The sequence below is a fragment of the Meles meles genome, chromosome 2 (genome assembly GCF_922984935.1).
Source record: "Meles meles chromosome 2, mMelMel3.1 paternal haplotype, whole genome shotgun sequence".
Classification (NCBI taxonomy): domain Eukaryota; kingdom Metazoa; phylum Chordata; class Mammalia; order Carnivora; family Mustelidae; genus Meles; species Meles meles.
Window position 1 is genome coordinate 18,489,446 of NC_060067.1, and position 20,294 is coordinate 18,509,739.

Below are 20,294 nucleotides of genomic sequence, written 5' to 3' on the forward strand. Positions count from 1 at the left end.
GTATGAAAATACTAAGTTTTGGAAGGTTACACTTCAGAAGAACATCTCCCCCCCCTTGTTGACAGTAACAATTTTAACTGGTTGATAGCCAGTTGATAATTCCTACCAATTTCCACCTCCAGGACAGTGTCATGTTGATATCCCCCCTTGTTTTATCAATGCATTCAGTCATGTATAATTGTTACAGATTCTGCACTCCAAAATTAATGCTTAAATGTGATCTAACACACACACACACAACTTTAGAAAATAAAATAAATGAGTATAAAACAAAATATGATTAATATAACCATATTTTCATTGCCAATAGCTTTATATCTGAAAGTTCATACACTTATTTGAGAAATTCTTAAGAGAGTTTATCCATGTGCCAGGTACAAGTGTTACATACAACAGGGGACAAGTAAGAGATCCCTGCTCTCATGAGCTTACCACTTAGAGGGAAAGTTGGATAATAAGCAGCAACTTAAAAAAAAATAATAATAATATTTCATATGATGTTAAGTGAATAATCCCCATGAGGAAGCAACAGTATAAAATGGCTAATGGGAAAAGAGCAATTAGGAAAGAATGGTGTACCTTCAGGGAGACAGAGAAAAACTTCCCTTCCTGAAGCGGTAAGATTTATACTGAACAGTAAATGATAAGAGAAGCCTCTATGTAAAGAAATGTAAAAACTACATTCCAGGAAGAAAACAAAATGCAAAAATCTGACACAGAAACACTCTTGGTATATTCAAGACTAGATCAGAGAGAATCCTTGTGCATTGCTGGTAGGAATGTAAACTGGCACACCACTGTGGAGAACACTGGAGGTGCCCCCCAAAATTAAAAATAGAACTTCCATATCCTCCAGTAATTCCACTTCTGGGTTTTTATCTGAAGGAAATAAACACACTCACTCAAAAAGATCTCTGTACCCCATGTTCATTGTAGCATTATTCAAAAGAGTTAAGATATGTAAACAACCTTAGTGTCCCCTGATAAGGGAATGGATAAAGAAAATGGAATATTACTCAGCCATTAACAAAGAATGATATCTTATTCTTTATGAAAACATGAATGGACCTTGAGGGCATTATGCTAAGTGAAATATGTCAAACAGGGAAAGATAAGTATTGTATATTCTCACTTATATATGGAATCCTAAAAAAAAAAAATAAATAAGACAAATTAAATTCATAGATACAGAGAACAGACTGGTGGCTGCCCCTGGCAGGGGGCGGTGGATAGGCAAAATGGGTGACAAAGGTCAGTAAGTACAAACTTCCAGTTATAAAATAAATGTCATGGGGATGTAATATATGGCATAGTGACTGTAAGTTAATAATACTGTATTATATATTTTGAAAGTTGCTGAGGAGTTCACTCTTAAAAGGTCTCATCACATGAAAAAAATAAAACTGTATGTGGTGATCAGTGTGAACTAGACTTCCTGTGGTGATGATTTTACAATATATACAAATATCGAATCATTATATTGTACTCCTGAAACTAATATAAAGTCCTACGTCACTTCTAGCTCAATAAAAAAGAAAAAGGATCAAGACTGGACTGTCTGAATCATAGAAAGCAAGCTAAAGACAGACAGGAAGTGAGGCAGGTGAGGCAGCAAAGAAGTGGACAAGCACTTGGTGGCCTAGTAAAATCCTCTGATTTTGTTCTGAATGCAACCGGAAGCAAACTGGTCAGATTTACGTTTCCGGAAGATCCTTGTCAACTGGATATTCTGTCCGGAGGCAGGAAGAGTGGAGAGAGGGAAGGCAGCTGGAAAGCTAATGCAGAAATCTGATTTTGCTTCATAGAAAATCTTATTGTAGCCTCAAAATTCATATAGTCAAATTAGCAATATAATGACTTATAAGGTCACTTACACGATTTCCAACCTTAAAAGAATTCTGTTCTGTTGACAACAGCCATAATTTGTTTTGTCTTGGTATTATTCAACGGGTTTTTCTTTCTTTAAAACTATGCACCCTGCACGATGAAATGCCACCTCTGAGTTGGTTGCTACAGCCTGAGGCCATCTTCCCATCATCTAACAGGTCAAAGGTCTCCTTTAGTTGGCAAAAAGTAAAAATTTAATAAATTTAAAAATTTAATACTAGGGACACCTGGGTGGCTCAGTCAGCTAAGTGTTTGTCTTTAGTTCAGGTCATGATCCTAGGGTCCTGGGATGGAGTCCCACATCGGGCTCCTTACTCGACAGAGAACCTGGTTCTCCCTCTGCCTCCTGCCCCCCTGCTTGTGCTGTCTCTGTCTCTCTCTCTCTCTCTGACAAATAAATAAATAAAATCTTTAAAGAAAATTGATACAGTGACAACTTGAGACATATTTTCTCTATGATTTTATTTAATTCTCATTATATTCAGTGAATTTAAACTAGTATCAAACTGACCTATATTGACCAGTACCATTCCCCCAACTCATCTTCTCACATTTTAAATTTTCTGTATGCTTTTCAAAAGAAACTACAGAAACACTTTCAAAACTAGTGAATAAGGGAAAAAAACACAACTTTAAAATTAGAAGTAAAATTTCCATTAAAAATTTTAGAAACTAAATCTGTCAATGCAATAAGTTACTCCTTTCAAGAAAAAAAGTCAGATATCTGGATTTTGTTGTTCATTAATTCCTCTCAGATTCAAGTTTCTGATTGTATGGCAACTGAAAAGGAACAGAACAATTTCCAAATCTGACTGGGAATTTTATAGAACAAATATATTTTGTTCAAACAAACCAATGTTGTTGGTGCGTAAGATAGGAAAGAGGAGGAAGAAGAGAGATAGAATAGTTGAGTGAAAGAGAGCTTTTGGATAGCAGATCTAAACCCCCAAGCCAAGAAATGATGACGATGAGAAATTGATGACGAGTTCAATCTCACCACGTTTAACAAAAAAACTCTAACCTACCGTTTCGACCATTTTGTTTTAAAGTATTTGCGGAGAGCTGGATAGTGCTTCCGTGACCCATGTTTTCCGGAAATTTTAGGTCTTCTAAGTTTCCTTCCGTGCTCAGCCTTGCAACCTCCAATTCTGTTAATGGCAAAGAGTTATGAGCGCTCATTGAGAAATACACTAAAGCTAAGATGATTTCCCAAATTACTGAAATATATCTGAAATCAAAATACTGGAACTAATGTTCTAATAATTTATAGTAGTCAAAATGAATAGTAGTTCAATGTTTTATTTCAAAAGTATTTCTTTAGTACTTTATCTTTAAAATAAGACAAAAACTATTCAACAGGTAAATAAGAACACAAATATATCAATTATAAAGCCTAAAATTTAAAATCAGTTTCAAATCCTTATCCTTTGTCATTTACTATATCTTCAAAATATTAGCTTTCTTTTGTGAATTAAGTAAAAGTCTCTTTATGATCTAGAGCTGCACTACTGTATCAATATTGATCGATCTTTAAATCTAATAAGTTTGAAACAGCTTTATCAAATCTTCTGAAATAAAGCTGTCAGTTACATCCTTACGCACAACAAAAATAGATTTATACTCCTTATGAGCCAATAACACAATTACAAAAAAACACTGTCTTATCACCTTCACTTAAATGAGTGATTTTTTAATAATACATAATTCAGAGACATTCTTATTATAACTGACGTGACCCATAGGCACTGTTAGGAGGAGAAGTTTTAAACAGTGCAAGGCAGACATGGATACACACAGACATAAAAAACTAATTAGCTAACTAAAGGACCTGTGAGTGATCTCAGGCTAATATATCCAATATTGGGATATCCTAAGGAGGGTAACACACATGCTTACGGGGAATGACTCTTTTAAGCCAATGGCAGAAATATAAATATATAGAAAAAAAAAATCACTTATCTCCACTGAAGTAAATTCACTCATAATACCTGCACTACCACAGAATTTTTTTTTTCTTTCTCTCTTCTGCTGTCCAAGGGTCTCTGGTCCTTCTGTATAACAAAGGCCACTTACGAATATTGTCTGTGTTCTCCCTGACAATGTCAGTCTTCAAAAGGTTATCGGCCAGGACAAAAGCACTTTCCTCCACAGTGTCAAGCAACATGGTCGCTGCCCGTAGCTGATCGCTTGTAGTCAGGTCTCTCCACGCATTTGAGGCTTGTGGCTGGAGAAGGTTGTTAACTGTCTCGACCATCGCCTACAAGAGGATGAACAAAATGACAGAGGTCTCTAGTGAACTCACAGAGCTGTCAGAAATCCAGGTGTACATGTAGCTCAGCAAGCAAGGATCAGCGGTGTGCATGAGTTCAGTATTGTCCTAGCCTCCCCTGTGACTTGCTGCAGCAGAAGCATTCATTATTGTGTTCTTTTAAAGCCCTAGCTGAGACCGCAAGGCAAGAGAAAAACCAGCTTTTGTTTTGAAGGAGAACAAATAGATCCATGCTTGCTTCTTAGAATCAATAGCAAAGGCTTCAATAAGACTATAATCACATAATTAAATTATTTGGCTGTGGAACTGCTGGCAAGTAATTTAAGCCAACACTTTTATCATATCAACCACAAAAAATCATTTTTCCCCCCTACATATCACCATAAACCTAAATGCTGAATGTAGCAGAGGTTAAAGGGTTGACGACAGACAGGACAATACAAGAATTTGTCGCCTATAAGTTGAGGACTCACTGAGCAAACCAACTTTTTTTCTTAGCCAGCTGGTAAAATGTCAGAATGGGAGAAATATCAAAGCATACACACTCCCAGGGGCTTGGGCTATGTTATGTGTGAAGAAAAACCTTCTTCATGCTGTTTAGTATTAGGGAAGGGAATAAACAGTTGGAACTTGCTACCTGTGGCCCTCAGGTGTTTTCCTTTAAAAAAAATCAGCAGTAGGTACACAAAGAGATAAAAAGCCACAGTACTCATTGCTTCCTCCAAAAGAATCATCTCCCTAGTTACAATTTATATATTTCCTGTGGTTAGCTTTATGCTCTAGGTTACAAACAAAACAAAACAAAACAAAAAACGGTTCTCCCAATAAGATCTTCTTAAGGTTTCATTCAAACACAGAATTGCAAAATAGAAAAAATATAACACCTGCAGTTTGAAAGTGATCATCCCTGAATCTGTTGATTATGAGATATGCACCCAATCGAGAAAAAATTTGAATAAACAGCCAACACAGGCAATTTCTACGCAGTGCTTGGGTGTTTTAAAACAAGCCTCATCTTATTGACACGTTGGCAGAAGGATTAGGAGAGATTGAAGAAATACCCATTGCACTGCCGTGTTTTCTTCTGGCTGGTGTTTTCATAGTAACCGACTCATAACTGTTAAAAATTCAGCTTCATAATGAAACACCTTGGCTGCCAATTAACACCAGCTTCAAAAACTAATCTGCCTTTTGATAAGAGTTGTTTTTTCTGGATATTTTTCCCAGCTAATCCAAGTTCTGGCCCAAAATCAACATCACTGGACTTTCATGTAAACTAGTCCTACTTGCAACTTGAGTACTTTGCATCATTTAAAAACAAACAACAAACAAAAAAACACCAAAAAAAATTCTCATGGGTTTGATAACTGGGCGTTTTCACATAGCGTGCTAAGTTCTGCCATGTGTTCTGAGTTTAAAGCATGACCTAGAAGCCAGACAAAAGCATTGCCATTCACAACAAAATGACTTGCTTTCCAGGAAGTTCTCTATAGGGATAATGCCAAGAGGATATGCCAAAAAGGAGTTGCCACATAGGAAACAAATGAACAAAAACAAGTTTAGGTATTTTCAGAAGCCAGAGAACATCGACCTCCAGAGTGCAAAGAAGTATTCTTTCCGTGATTAGATGATGCTCTGAATTCATTAGAAATGCTCTGAAAATCCCACACACAACAGAAATTATGCCTGTTCTTTAAGGAGCAGCCATTGTAAGATTAGTGAAGAATCTTACACCGAGTAAGTCTTATCTCAGGAAAAATTTTATTGGGGATAATGCAACATTTCTGCTCTGCCCTTTATTGTTTTCATTTTTTTTAAAATTTAAGAAATGCAAAAGGAGGGAAAAAGGAAAAAGAAAAAGAAACAACTGGGGTGCCTGGGTGGCTCAGTTGGTTAAGCAACTGCCTTGGGCTCAGGTCATGATCCTGCAGTCCCGGGATAGAGTTCCGCATCAGGCTTCCTGCTTGGCAAGGAGCCTGCTTCTCCCTCTGACCCTCCCCCTTCTCATGCTCTCTCTTTCTCTCATTTTCTCTCTCTCTCTTTCAAATAAATAAAATAAAAAATAAAAAAGAAAGAAAGAAAAAGAAATAACTATGGTCAACTCTGAGAATGTTCTAAATAGCCACCTGTTTACAATAGACTGCATTAGGTAAAATACCGTGTTTGAATTGGTAACTAACGAATCAAAGGCACCCCTTATTAAATTATCTTAGTTTTGCCTACGAAAATGTATGTAGTACAATATTTTCATAGTTATAAATTTTAAGTACATTTATGACAATTCCATCTTCCCAAATAAATCAGGATCTTTATTTTTTTTAAATATTTTATTTATTTATTTGACAGAGAGAGAGAGGTCACAACTAGGCAGAGAGGCAGGCAGAGAGAGAGGGAGAAACAGGCTCCCCACTGAGCAGAGAGCCCGATGTGGGGCTCGATCCCAGGACCCTGAGATCATGACCTGAGTCGAAGGCAGAGGCTTAAACCACTGAACCACCCAGGCGCCCATAAATCAGATCCTTAAAGAAGTTTTCTATTAAAGCCCAAATGATTTCAAAGCTTATTATAGAAATGGCAGACATAATATTTGGTCCTAAAACTTTGGACGGGTTAGGCACAAATCTAATATTTATTTATTCTTCTTTAAAAAGCACGTATTGGGGCACCTGGGTGGCTCAGTGGGTTAAAGCCTCTGCCTTTGGCTCAGGTCACGATCCCAGGGTCCTGGGATCGAGCCCCACATTGGGCTCTCTGCTCAGCAGGGAGCCTGCTTCCTCCTCTCTCTCTGCCTGCCTCTCTGTCTGACTTGTGATCTCTGTCTGTGAAATAAATAAATAAAATCTTAAAAAAAAAATAGGTTTAAAAAGCACGTGTTGTGGGGTGCCTGGATGGCTCAGTATTTGAGCGTCTGCCTTCAGCTCAGGTCATAATCCCAGGGTCCCGGGATCAAGCCCCGCAACAAGCTCCCTGCTCTTTGGGGGAGGCTACTTCTCCCTCCCCCTCTGACTGCTGCTCCCCCTACTGTGTCAAATAACTAAATAAAATCTTAAAAAAAAAAAAAAAAAGGCATGTGCTGTGATTGCTTAAGTATCAACATAAGGAAATTTCAACACATGGAATTCTGTTGTGCGAAAACCAGAATATGGAATTGGGAATCCCATCTGCTGAGCTCGTACCTGGACTGTGCCACTTACTAGCTGTATGATGTTGTGCAAGTTACTAACTTGTCTGCAGTTTATCCACAAATCAGAGACGACAGGATAACCGTTTTGTACTGCATGGTGATACAAATGCATTTATGTTGGCTGGCTCATAACACATGTTCAAGGTGTAACCTTACATGGACTTTCATTGGATAGCTAAGTCCAGCTTGGGAGGAAGAGAGGTCTTCACTGACGGAAGCATAGGTTATACCTGATAATTACAAAATATCTGCTCTGAAGTGAGATCCCAAAGGATTAACTTCTACAATGTAACCTTCATGAATCAACCTGTTTTACAACTTAACTACTAAAGACTATATCACCTGAAGCTTTGAGGAATAGGCCAGGACAGGAACATGTGTATTAAATAATTCATAATGTGTATTTTAGAAGTTTGAACAGCATGGTTAAGTCAGTCTAATAGCTTTATAATTAATGCAGTTTGTTTAAACTTTCTAGTGTTTGTTGACATGTCCCTGTAACCAGCTTAATGAAGGCCAATTACTCACACCCTTCAATGACAAAAGACTGTATTTTGTTTTCCTTGTACATTTTTGCATTTGTAAGTTTTACCCACAAATGCTGACACTGTATCATCATATGTATGATATGTGTGGTTTTGTTTTTGTTTTGTCAAACTAGTTATTTGCATTGCTTTCATTAGTTCAACAACATCTCTTTAAAAACAGGTTGATTTTCATTTTATTTGGTTACAAGAACATGAGCTTAACTATGCTTGGAACCAAAGTTGAACAGGGAAGGTACAATGAATTTGATTAAAGTGAGGTGTGGAGACATCATTTAGTGTCCAAAAGCTCTCACTGACTTCTCTGTTTCTGCTATAAATAATTTTCCGATCTAAAATTTACATGATAAAGTTGAAAGAAAATACACTTGACCCAGCATTTGTCATAAAGACAAGACTTGATCCACGAGAACAAAAAAAAAGAAAAGAAATCATCTAATGGTTTTGATGTGTACAAAATGAAATAATCTAAAATTCTGAAAATAAATTTAATCAACAATGTCCTTGTCAGAAACTAAATGTTAACTCACTTTTTTTTCTTTTCCAAATCACTAGAAACTGAATAGGAGATGGCACTGGAAATTTGCATTCTCGTTGTCACTAAATTTCAGTGTGTCTTTGGACATATTTATGTTTTTTAACAAATCAACAAAGTGGGAGCTACATGAGAAAATAAGGTTCATTATGTTTCAAATTGAGACAGTTAGGGCTTTTCTGCTATTACGTGTCACTCTTCTCATTATATAGTTTATGGCTAGACTTTAAAGTGACTTCTGACTGTTTCTAAAAATCAAATATAAGTTAGAAAGTGTAAAATTCACTTAGATTCCTAGTAGGATCATGAGCATACTATATCCTTCGGGACATATATTTGCAGGACCCAACATTATTAGATCTTCTTATCATAAAACTCAGATCTTAGGCAAATTCATTTGACTAGTTTTACTTGTAGCATTTAATTATAGTATATTTGTTAAAGGATGTTATAAAATGTATTCTCATACTATTTCAAAAAGGAGGATTTACTTATTTGCTATGACTATTGTGAAAATTTGGGGGAGGGCAGCTATATATATCTCTCTAGGAACAACTTTTGTCATTATTCCAAGGGATGTTCTTGTGAAATATCCAGGATCAGCAATGAGAGTCCTATCAATGGCACTTCTTACCCAGGTGAGCAGTAAATCTTAAACTTAAGTAAGCAAAGTCATCTGGAGAACTTAGTTACCCCTCTTTCCTCATTTGAAAACCTCCCAACTAAAGCCTCAAATAGAATGAATGCTTGTGAAAAGATATGTAACGTTAAGGGGTGCAGGGGTGACTCAGTTGGTTAAGTGTCTGTCTTGGGCTGAGGTCGTGATATCAAGGTTTTGGGATTGAGTCCCGTTTGACAATGGGCTCGTTGCTCAGCAGGGAGCCTGCTTCTCCCATTCCCTCTGTCTGTTCCCCCTGCTTGTGCTCTCTGTCAAATAAATTAATTGATTTTAAAAAAAGATATGTAACTTTACCGCTGTTCCATTTTTCTGAAAATAGGCTAATCATAAGCTCATTCAGGTTTTAGCTCAGGTACAAAGAAGTCTTCAATTTTCAGTAAAGCTAGGGAGAATCCCTCCACCCTTAAATCTGTTAACTCTTCTGTTTTCTTTGTATCATGAGTCATTATCTAAAGTATCTGAAATATGTATTTATCTACATGGCTATTTCAGAACTCTCATTCAAGAAAAGGTATGCTTCATGAGGCCAGCAACTCTGTGTCATTTATAAGTGCCCAAAACTCTGCCCAACACATCATAAGTGTTCAATGAACGACTGCTTTCTAATGAAGATTCATACTTCAGTGAGTCTTCTCCATTTTCATACCAGTAGGGGAAAAAAAATCTCTGAAATTCTTGGTTTTATGAGAGCAAAGAATATGTAAGTACAAATGGGGGGAAAAAAACCTCCAAAAAACAAACAAACAAAAACCTAGTAACTGGTCAATATTAACTGAATCCTTATCATTTAGAGATTCAGCGCCATAACGGGTTCCCATTTTAGTACTTAGTCACCTTGAATAGAACTATCCATACTCATGGTCTGGCTTTCTAACGAGATTATGATGTTCTTAGGGGAAAGACCATGTTCACTGGTGTCTTCCAAGGGTAAATTTTAGTGCCTGTGAGACATTTTAGACACTCGAAATGCTCAGTAAGCAAAGATAACCTACTTTTACTAACAAATCATTAATGATCTTATATGTAATAAGAAAATGAAAACACCTTTTAGTTTTACAGCTTTTTGCCATGTCTCCCAAGAGGGGCTCTAAGAGAATGAAGTGCTCAGGTATCACAGGGTTTGGAGGGAAGACAGGCTGAATGAGAGGGAATTAAGAAGACAATCAGAGTTCAAAAGGAGAAAAGCAGAACCACAGGCTATTGTAGTAAATGCAAACCACAAGGCATAACAACAATATAGTCTACAAAAAGCTTTCCAAAATGTTTTTAAGTGTACCAAAGCTCACTTTCAATGTAATTCGATGAGGTCCTATTAAGTATGTATGATAATGCAAAAACTAGGGAAGTCAATGTTGGAGGAGGTGAGGAAAGAGAGGAAAACATAAAGTCAGCTTTCAATTTGTCTACACTCCAAAGCAGAAGGTAAAACAAAATGGAGCTAAGAGCTCACAGCATATGGGACAAAAAGTAATGAATTCTTATAGAGGAAGATCAAGAAAAGATCCCAGAAGGTGCATGATTTTGAGTTAGACACTAAAAGATGAATAAAGTTGCCTCACCTATAATGAAGAGACTTGAGGCTAAAGGGCATAGTAAGCAAGTTAATGACTACAACAAAACAAAGCCGGTACTAAGGCGAGGAATGTTCTGGGTTTGGGATGAGGAGAGTGTATGGTGCATGGAAAAAGAATGTTAAAGGATGGTATAGTGGGAGAAATGGTAAGGAGCAGTTAGATCTTCAGGATGATAGAAGTTCGGGCTTTACTGCATAGAAAATATTCAGCCAGTAAATATTTTAAAACAAAGCAGTTATATATTTAGATATGTTTAGAGTAAGAGTATGAAAATGCCCCCCCCCCAACAAAACAGAATGGAAAATGAATCCTATATTAAGCTCATTCAGTATTTTTTAAAAGTTCTTTTGTGTTACAATAAAGCAGACATTTATAAATACACAAATTATCATTAGGCAGCCCATTAGAAAGTTAAGAGCAATTATTTCCTCTCACTGGATGAATTCATGGTAATAAATTGCTGACATTCTTTTGGAAAACTCTCCAGTGATATAAAATTTTATTTTACTCTTTACTTCTACATCATTTTTTTGATGTGTTCTCCTGAATGCAATATTTCTTCATCAATACGTACTGTAATCATTATGCTGAACGTGGCTATTTAATTCTTACATATTATATATGTAATTATGTTTAAATATTCTTTCTTTATGTGTAAACCTCAAGATATGCAAAGAGAAATAAGTTTTCTGTTCTCTGCTCCCATCCCCTGCTTTCTGATTATATATATGTATATATATATGTATGTGTGTGTGTGTGCAATATTATATTACACATAATTACATATATAGTATAGCTTCTATTAGTTTATAATTTGAAAAAATAAAGCTTTAATTCTTCATTTTTGACTTCTTGATATGAAGATTATCAGTTGAAAATAAAAGAAAATGGAGTAAAAGTTTAAAATCATTACTGAATAGGGCACATTGTAGTCTAATCTACACTTATATATTGATTCAAATGAAAATTTTAAAGGTCGAACGTTAGAGAAGTCTTCAAAACAGTTTTGAACTTGCAGGTTTTTTATTAGAAGTCAAGTTGAGTGACTGATATTTACACATCTGATCAATAACCTAAGGTTCTTTCTATAATCACTGTCATTTAATATTACTAAACATATAAAAACTACTAATCTCTGAACTCCCTTTTCTATTGCAGTGAAGTGTTGGCATTTTCAAATCTTAATTAAAATTAGATTATATAACACAACTGACCTTAATATAGTGATAAGAGCCCTTAACAGTAGAACAAGATGAACCTTAAATTTCACAGAAAAGATTCTGCCTCTTTAAGAGATCCCTTGTTGCTTAAAAATGTCCTGCTTTTAGCAAACTGTAATTTATTGTAGAATTTAAAAAATCTCATTTAGAATTAACTGATTGAATGCTGTCAAATAAATCTATATTGTGTTACAGGAATTAAATAGAGCTATAAACTTGACTTAAACTTCTGGCTAACTCAGTATTTATTCAACAAATATTAATGAAGTACTTTCAACTGGGATGCTGCAAGAAAGACAGATGTTCCCCGTCCTTAAGAGTAATGACAATATAGTGACACCAGATTATTAAACAAGTAGAAACATGGCAAGCGTTCTAATAGTGGAAACACAGGGTTCAAGCACTGTATCGACGAGGCTCCATGAAGTAGAATTCCAAGCTTAAATTCAACTTTGGCCAAACAAGCAAAATACAGAGCATGTGCATATAGACATGGACGGGAAACAGAACAAACACCTCCCAGGAACTGAAAAGGATTCCTTCCTATGGCAGAGCAGTGTACAATGGGTTCAGTGGCAAGATAGTGAGTGAAGACTAGTTTCCAAAGAAGTTTGCAAACCATGTTTCATATGTACAATTCTTCTTAAAAACCGTAAGAAGTCACTGAAAAACTTAAAGTAGAGAAGTGATATACATTGCAATGGTTAATATGCATGGAATATTGGAGCCCCTGGGTGGTGCAGTCAGTTAAGCACCTGACTCCTGGTTCAGGCTCAGGTCATGACTTTAGGGTTGTGAGATCGAGCCCCACAGCAGGCTCTGCACTGAGATGGAGTCTGCTTAAGATTCTCTCTTCCTTTCCCTCTGCCCCTCCTGCTTGTGTGCGCTCTCTCTCTCAAATAAATAAACATTTAAAAATATATGTATTGAGTATGTACTCAACTCTCATCTGAATGCTTTATTCATCAAGTCCTTTAATTTTGACAGTAACTAAATGAGGTGGAAATGAATATCCTCATCTTGCAGGGAGAAAACTAAGAAAAAGTGAAGTAACTTGCTAAAGGTTAATTAACAGACTTAGGGCAGAACCAGGGTTCAAATCTGTACATTCTGACTCTGGGGATGAAGAAAAGTTGGGATTCCACAGGCAATTTAAAAAATTTGTTGATTAAAGTCAGTTGGTAAGGAAAACAAACGCAGTGCACAGAATTTGAGTGCAGGCAACAAGGTGCACTCATTTAAAGTGGAAATAAAGAGAAGCAAATTTTTGTTCATTAAAAGATAGAGGGGGACGCCTGGGTGGCTCAGTTGGTTAAGCGGCTGCCTTCGGCTCAGGTCATGATCCCAGCGTCCTGGGATCGAGTCCCACCTCGGGCTCCTTGCTCAGCAGGGAGCCTGCTTCTCCCTCTGCCTCTGCCTGCCACTCTGTCTGCCAGTGCTTGCTCGCTCGCTCTCTCTCCCTCTCTCTCTGACAAATAAATAAATAAAATCTTAAAAAAAAAAAAAGATAGAAGGTGCCTATTTTGAATGCAAGGTACTTGAATGGAATCAATTTAAAAGGTCTACAGAAGCCTGGTAAGGAAGGAAAAACCTTCCCTCTACTCCACCTGCTTAGGATATATACTGATTTAATTCCAGGACCTGAGAATTAAACCATCAGATAAACAGAAAAAAAGCATTAAACTTTTATTTAATATTTTTAGCCAAGTTTATAGCTCTATTTAATTCCTGCAACACAATATAGATTTATTTGACAGCATTCAATCATTTAATTCTAAATTTAATAAATTTAATATTATGTGCATATAGGAACTTATAGAGGAAAAACAAAGGCTTAAAGAAGCAGTTAGGACTGCAAGTTTATATAATTTTTTTTTTAAATTTTATTTATTTCTTTGACAGAGATCACAAGTAGGCAGAGAGGCAGGCAGAGAGAGAGAGGAGGAAGCAGGCTCCCCGCTGAGCAAAGAGCCCGATCCGGGGCTAGATCCCAGGACCCTGGGATCATGACCTGAGCCGAAGGCAGAGGCTTTAACCCACTGAGCCACCCAGGTGCCCCTATGTAATTTTTTAAACAAAAGAACAACACATTTGGGAAGAAGTGACAAGATAAAGGAAAAGGATTTAAGCTTTCAGGAACGGTAAACTATAGGAAAGTAACTGGGAAATATATAGGGGAAACTAATGGAAGATAATGTTAATTTCATATGTCTGTTGCTTTTAGCTTAAAATAATGAATATGGCAAAGTGGCATATTTGGAGCATGTTCCTACCCCCTCAGCAGCACCTTACTCAAACATCTGTTCTTGACATAGGTTTCGGCACAATGAGGTTAAATAAGATGCAAGCTATTGGCATGTCTGAAATTACCCAGAGAAACCTGTAGAAGAAGAACCCAGAAACACTAATGATCGGGGAGGAAATGTAGAAAGAATAACCAACATCTGAGATGAAGAAAACAGAGCCAGAAGAGTGTGGTATCACAGAGGGTTAGGGAGGAGGGTTACCACCGGTTTCGCAAAATGAACTCGAATGTAAAAATATCCAAAATACCCTTCTTCTTGAAATGATAATGACTCTAGATATTTTTTTCTGAGAACTGGCAGAATGGTTGTGAAACAAAGAGAGAGAAAAAAAAACCACACAGAGAAGCTGTTCTTGAGGGACGATCGTTACAGTTTTATGAATTTTTACTTTGAAGTAGGACATATAAATATATAAAATTATGTATATTAGTGAAAAAGAAAACCTAAAAAAGTATATGCTTGTAAACAGTATTGTTTAGAAGTATATAAACTAAAACCTGAGAGTCTGTTTATGGGACAACAGCAGCAACCTCACCCAAACAAGAAATCACTTCAAGAGTTTGTCGTGGATCCCTCCAGACATGGAAATATTCACATATACATGCCAACAAATGTGACCGTATATATAATCATATCATGATTATATGTGATATATCATCTTATCATGATATCACGTATAATCATGCTGTTATCTGTTGGTTTGTGCTTGCCTGTTTGCTTTCTCCTCTAACACAGCGCACCTGCCTTTCTAAACCAACTCAAGATCTACCTCGTTCCTTCTGCGGCTGAGGGAGTACTCCATTATTTGGTATGGCAGTTTATCCAGCCCATGTCCTACTAAAAGACTTAAGTTGTTTTGTTGATGTAAACCATGATACGAAGCTACCTTGCGATTCTTGCTTACTTAAACTTATTTATTCCTTTCTGAGGAGGAATGCTGCCCCACTCTGTGGTTCTACCACAAGCGACTCCCAAAGTCCTCATTGGAAGCAGAGAGAACCATAGAGAACAATACTGTTCTATGGTTTATAATAAGATCTATGAAAAAAATATTGTAAAAACATGGATAAAGATAAACATAGTCTTCTCTGGCAGTATATTTAAGAGGCTGATAATAGTGATTGCTTTGGAGGAAAGCTGAATGCCTGGGGAGAGAGAGTGACGGCGCTCTACAACTCCAGGAGGCACGTTCCAACTAGATCCCGCTGTGAGCGGCATGTCCCCGTTGCAAGGCACAGCCATGGCAAGTGGGCAAGACATTTTTATTATTCTTACTTTTTGAATTTTAAACGATGTGCCTATATTAGCTTTTAAAAAGCAACAACTACTACTACTTAAAAAGAAGAAAAATGCTATCTGAAAATAGTTTGAAATAACTTTTTTTTAAAAGATTTTATTTAATTTTTTGACAGACAGAGATCACAAGTAGGCAGAGAGAGAGAAGGCAACAGTCTCCCCGCTGAGCAGAAAGCCTGATGCAGGGATTGATTCCAGGACCCTGGGATCGTGACCTGAGCCGAAGGCAGGGGCTTTAACCCACTGAGCACCCCTTGAAATAACCTTTTTAACAAAACGATTGCCCAAGACCATAACTAACAGAATCATCAAAAGAAAATTTTAATTGGTAGGGTTCAAAAGTAACCCTATATGGTTTTAAATCTATGGTAGGTTATTATATCAAAACTAGATGAAGATATCAATATGTACCATCACATGAGGAAAAAGTAGTATTTTTGGTTGCCTCTAAAAATCCTAGCTGCCCAATAACACTCCTTGACTTAGACACAGAATCAATGGACACTGCCCACCTATGCATCTTCTGGAACATTCTAAAAAGAGATGAATCTTTTAGTTACTTGTCCTTCTCCTTCTTCAGTGTAGAGATTAGCATGAAGAGATGACTGGAGTCTAAGCCATCGTCTCATGCTGAGGATGGAAGTCCATGTGTTAAAGATAATAGAATAGAAAAACAGAGGAAGCCTTGGTTTCTGGAGTGGAATTTTCATGCTAATCCTGGACTAACTACATTGTCTGCATTTCTTTTTCATGCATGTGAATAAAGCCCTGGTTTGTTTAAGCTACCTAGTTAAGTTTTCATTACTACTAGCTGTATAAAATTCGTACATTAGATAAGGAAAATATGAAAATTATAACTCTGTTGGGAGCAGTACTAAAAAAATCATTTGTTTGGTTCCAAGTCATCAGGCAACTGCTTTGCTATAAATTACACCTTAAAACTTTCATTTCTTTTCTGACCTGCCCGAGAAAAGGTAATGATAATTTCAGAAAGTAGGATTTTAAATCTGCAATGCTATTTTTAATATCTTTTTCCTTCTGGTTTGCTTATGTGATCATGAAGATACTAAAGAAATAAAGTAAATTGATGTGTATTCTTTTTGTGTTTGCACAGATATAATATCCATTTATATTCCATGTACTCAAAAACCTTTCTGCAGGTAAACCCTTCAGAAAGCAAGGATGCATTAGAAATGGTTTTAAATGAACAATTTTAAAGTTAGGTAATGACCCAGGCTCTGATTAAAAAATTACAAGCGAGGATGCAGCTTGGTGAAGAGAAGTGGGAAAATATTTTTGTTTTAGATGAAAATATTTTATTTAAAAACAGAAGGGTTTTTTTTAACCCTCATAAGAATTACTCCCTGAAGCATTCATAAACCATGTATATACAAAGAGCAGCTGGAACATTTTGTTTATTAATGGGAAACGTGCAAAATGGAAGAGTCGGAAATGACTCTGGAAAGCAGCCCTCACCGCTTGACCTGACACGTTCACCACAGGAATTCTGAGAGATTCCCAGAATGATGTTCTTTGCACGTCAGAGTAGGAACTCCATCATCAACATCTGCCATCGTCCTGCAGAGGTTTTTTAATTATTTGGGTTCTAAAAGAGAACTGACCTGTCCAAGTTAAATAATGACCTGTATAAGTTACCCTGCATACGTGACATACGGTTTTACTGTCTTCTGATTCAATGATGGCTTTGTAACAGCATTTCAGGACTACAACTTACCGGACAGAATTCTTAGGACTTCTTTATCTAAAGAAAACTACTCTGGTTTTGTAGATGGAAGTCACTTTCTTTGATCTCAATGTCTTTTAGCAATAGGTTCAGGGCACCCGAAACACGCAGGGTGCAGATTTATATTTTCTCTCTTACTGACACAAATCAAGTGCAGATTTATCAAGCTGTGAAATATATTAAGTTCACAGGGTTTTAACAAAGGGTTACGAAACCTCAAGAACCTGCTGTGATTCAAACTACTTTCAGATGTCCTTTTAATTATATTAAATGAAAGTTTGGGTTGGCTTTGATGCTTATGGGCAAACATCGAAATCTCTTGAAAGATCTGCTAAAAGTACTCCCTGTTGCTGTAGTTAATATACTACATTGTATGCACACCACTACCCAATTTATTCTAGCCACTTTAACAAGGATATCCAGCCTGACAGGCCACACAGAATAGTATCACAAGTCAGGCAAAGCACAAATCATTAGAGGACTCCGAAAGTTGTTTGACAAGCACCACGGAGCTCTTTGTCATACAGCCAATTAAGTGACCAAACAAGGAACTTGAAAATACTCATTAATTTCTTCCTAGCAGTATAAATGGAGGTTAGAATCCTTCGTGTCTTATGCACCAAAGGCAGACAAGTAAAACAGGCATAATTCAATTTGCTCTTTGTCAAAGGTGCGAGTAGGAACTTGGGTTCACAGAAAGTCTGCATTAAAGGCCCAAAAATGAAAGGAAGAGGTAAAATGTTTAGACAGTCCATACCATAATATAGCTATATGGGCTCTGGGATTTTTCTTTTTTAATTAAGCAAAAGTTGACATTATGTTTCCTCATTGAAATGCTGCATCAGCATTTCTGAGCAGAGCCAGCTGCCCTGGGCACGACTTCCTCGTCTGTGAAACACGACCCTCGGCAGACTCCCGAATGCTTCCTTGTTCCTTCAGGCTGCTCTTTGGCTTTCATTGCTTTCTCTTCTCCCTGACTCCTTTGAGTTGGATCCTGTCCTGGGGCTCAGGCCTAGATTCTTCTCTCTCCTTTCCCTACACGCATTCCCCTGGCATCACGCACATCTGCTGCAAATGCCACTGGGAGTCCACGGTTGCCAAACGACTCTTTCTAGCCTGACCTCTGAGCTGAACTTCATGCTTGTACATCCGACTGCACACATAACACCTGCATTGCCCAGGGATAGGGATCGCAAAGCGGACAAGCCCCGGAGTTGAAGCCCTTGTTGTGCGTGTCCCAACTTGGTTGGAGACAGACCATCCCAATCGTGACTTCATCCTTCCGGTTGCTCCTGTAAAACGCTTTCTGTCATGTTTGACTCCCCTTCCTCTGACATTTCACATCCAACCTCTAGCAAGTCCTGTTTGTTACACTTACAAGAAAAAAAAAATCCTGAACCTGAGTAATTATGTCAGCATCTCACACTCCTATTCTGTTTGTCCGTTATTGTCCTTGGTCGCCCTGGGTTTCAGCCCTTCGTTTTCCTGCAATAACCTACGCTTCACTTTTTAAAACAGATTAGTTCATGTCATCACTCTGATCAGAAACCGAGTGGCTTACGGTGTCTCTGGGAATAAACGCCAGTGTCCTTGCAACGCTCTATCAGATCTGGGCCCTTGCCATCCCGCAGATGCACGCCCTGTGACCCTCTTCTCTTTTACACCACACCAGCTGCACTGGGCTTCTGGAACACCAGCACGGGCTTATTTCTACTTCAGGAACTGTCTCTCTGCTAGAGTGTTTTTTCCTGCATAGCTGCATACTTCACTATCACTCAGTGATGCATTTCTTGCTTTCTTTTTCTTAGTATTTATCATAATCTCATATGCCATATTTTTTGGATACTTATGGTATTATTTATATTCTGCCCCTGGAGCATTTACCTTAGGAGGGAGAGCAGGTTTTTGCCTATTATGTGCATTTGTTGTATTCCCAGTGTTGATAAGGCTATTGGGCCCCTGTGCTCAACTATTAATTCCTGAATGTGTCTGTTGTTAACTACTACGTGGTGTTTTTTCATAGGTGAAGAGAGATACTATTTTTTCAGGCTGATGCCTAGGATAGAGATCTCTAGTGGATAATTAAGGTAAAACAAACAAACTAAATTAGTAAATAAGCAGTGCAGAAATCACAGTTCCAAACTAAAATAAACAGATGGCTTGTTTCAATTACTTTGTAAGCTTTTTAAAAAAAATTTTTTTAAAGATTTTTAAAATTTATTTCCTGCTAATGAGAACTACTTAAAAAGTGAGGGAAAAAATGTAAATCTAAGTTCTGGTAACATTTATAGAACATGAAAGCAGTTGTTCTTCAGTGGTTTGAGGTCGTACTCTCCTCCCAGAGTCTCATGAAAACCATGCATCTCTTTTTGGAGCCACATGACTTTGCACTGGTTCCTGGACTTCCTGCCTTGTCCCCTGCCTTGTCCCCTGCCCGCTGCCCCCACTCCATGACTGGAGCTGAGGACTTCCCAATTCACCTGTACTAGAATGGCTATTATCGAAAAAGACAGAGCATAACAGTGTTACCGAGGATGCGAAGGAACTAAACCCTTCATGCACTGTTGGCTGGAAATGCAAAATGATGCAGTCACTCTGGAAACTATTTTGATAGATCTCCTTTAACAGAGAGTTACAGTATTTTCTAATTGCTTCCCCCCCCCCGTTAATAAGATAATTTTTTGATCACAGAGTTCTCTGAAAGGCCCTCAAAGCAAATTATGTGTGTATTTGCGCTTAATCAACGGTACAAAAATGATTACTGTATAGTCATTTGAACTCAATCTCAAACAAAAAGGAAAGGAAAAAAGCTAGTTTATACTATCCCTGAAATATAGTAAAATAAATCAATAAACGTAAACCAGAAGATATATCCCAACTCCTAACTCCAAATAATGAAGTCAGTTCTATAACAGCGATATCCTAGGGATTTGGAGCATGAGATTCTGAGTCAGGAAGTCCTAGCTTTGAATTCAGGACCCCCTCAATTACTGTTGTATGATCTTGTGAAAGTCTTTTAATTCCTCCAGACCCCTTTTTCTCTACTTTAAGTTAA

The 20,294-nt window shown here is 37.3% G+C and overlaps 1 protein-coding gene across 17 annotated transcripts in view; it reads right to left on the minus strand.

Moving 5' to 3' along the window:
* The window catches only part of ADGRL3 (adhesion G protein-coupled receptor L3), an 811,968-nt gene that overhangs the window by 120,632 nt on the left and 671,042 nt on the right, over positions 1-20,294 (minus strand). For all 17 annotated transcript variants that reach the window (XM_045993750.1, XM_045993732.1, XM_045993758.1 and 14 more), the window contains 2 exons: positions 3,961-4,144; positions 2,913-3,035 (listed from right to left, as the gene is read on the minus strand). In XM_045993750.1, the coding sequence (XP_045849706.1) occupies positions 2,913-3,035; positions 3,961-4,144 (307 nt within the window). The remainder of the gene's footprint in view (positions 1-2,912; positions 3,036-3,960; positions 4,145-20,294) is intronic.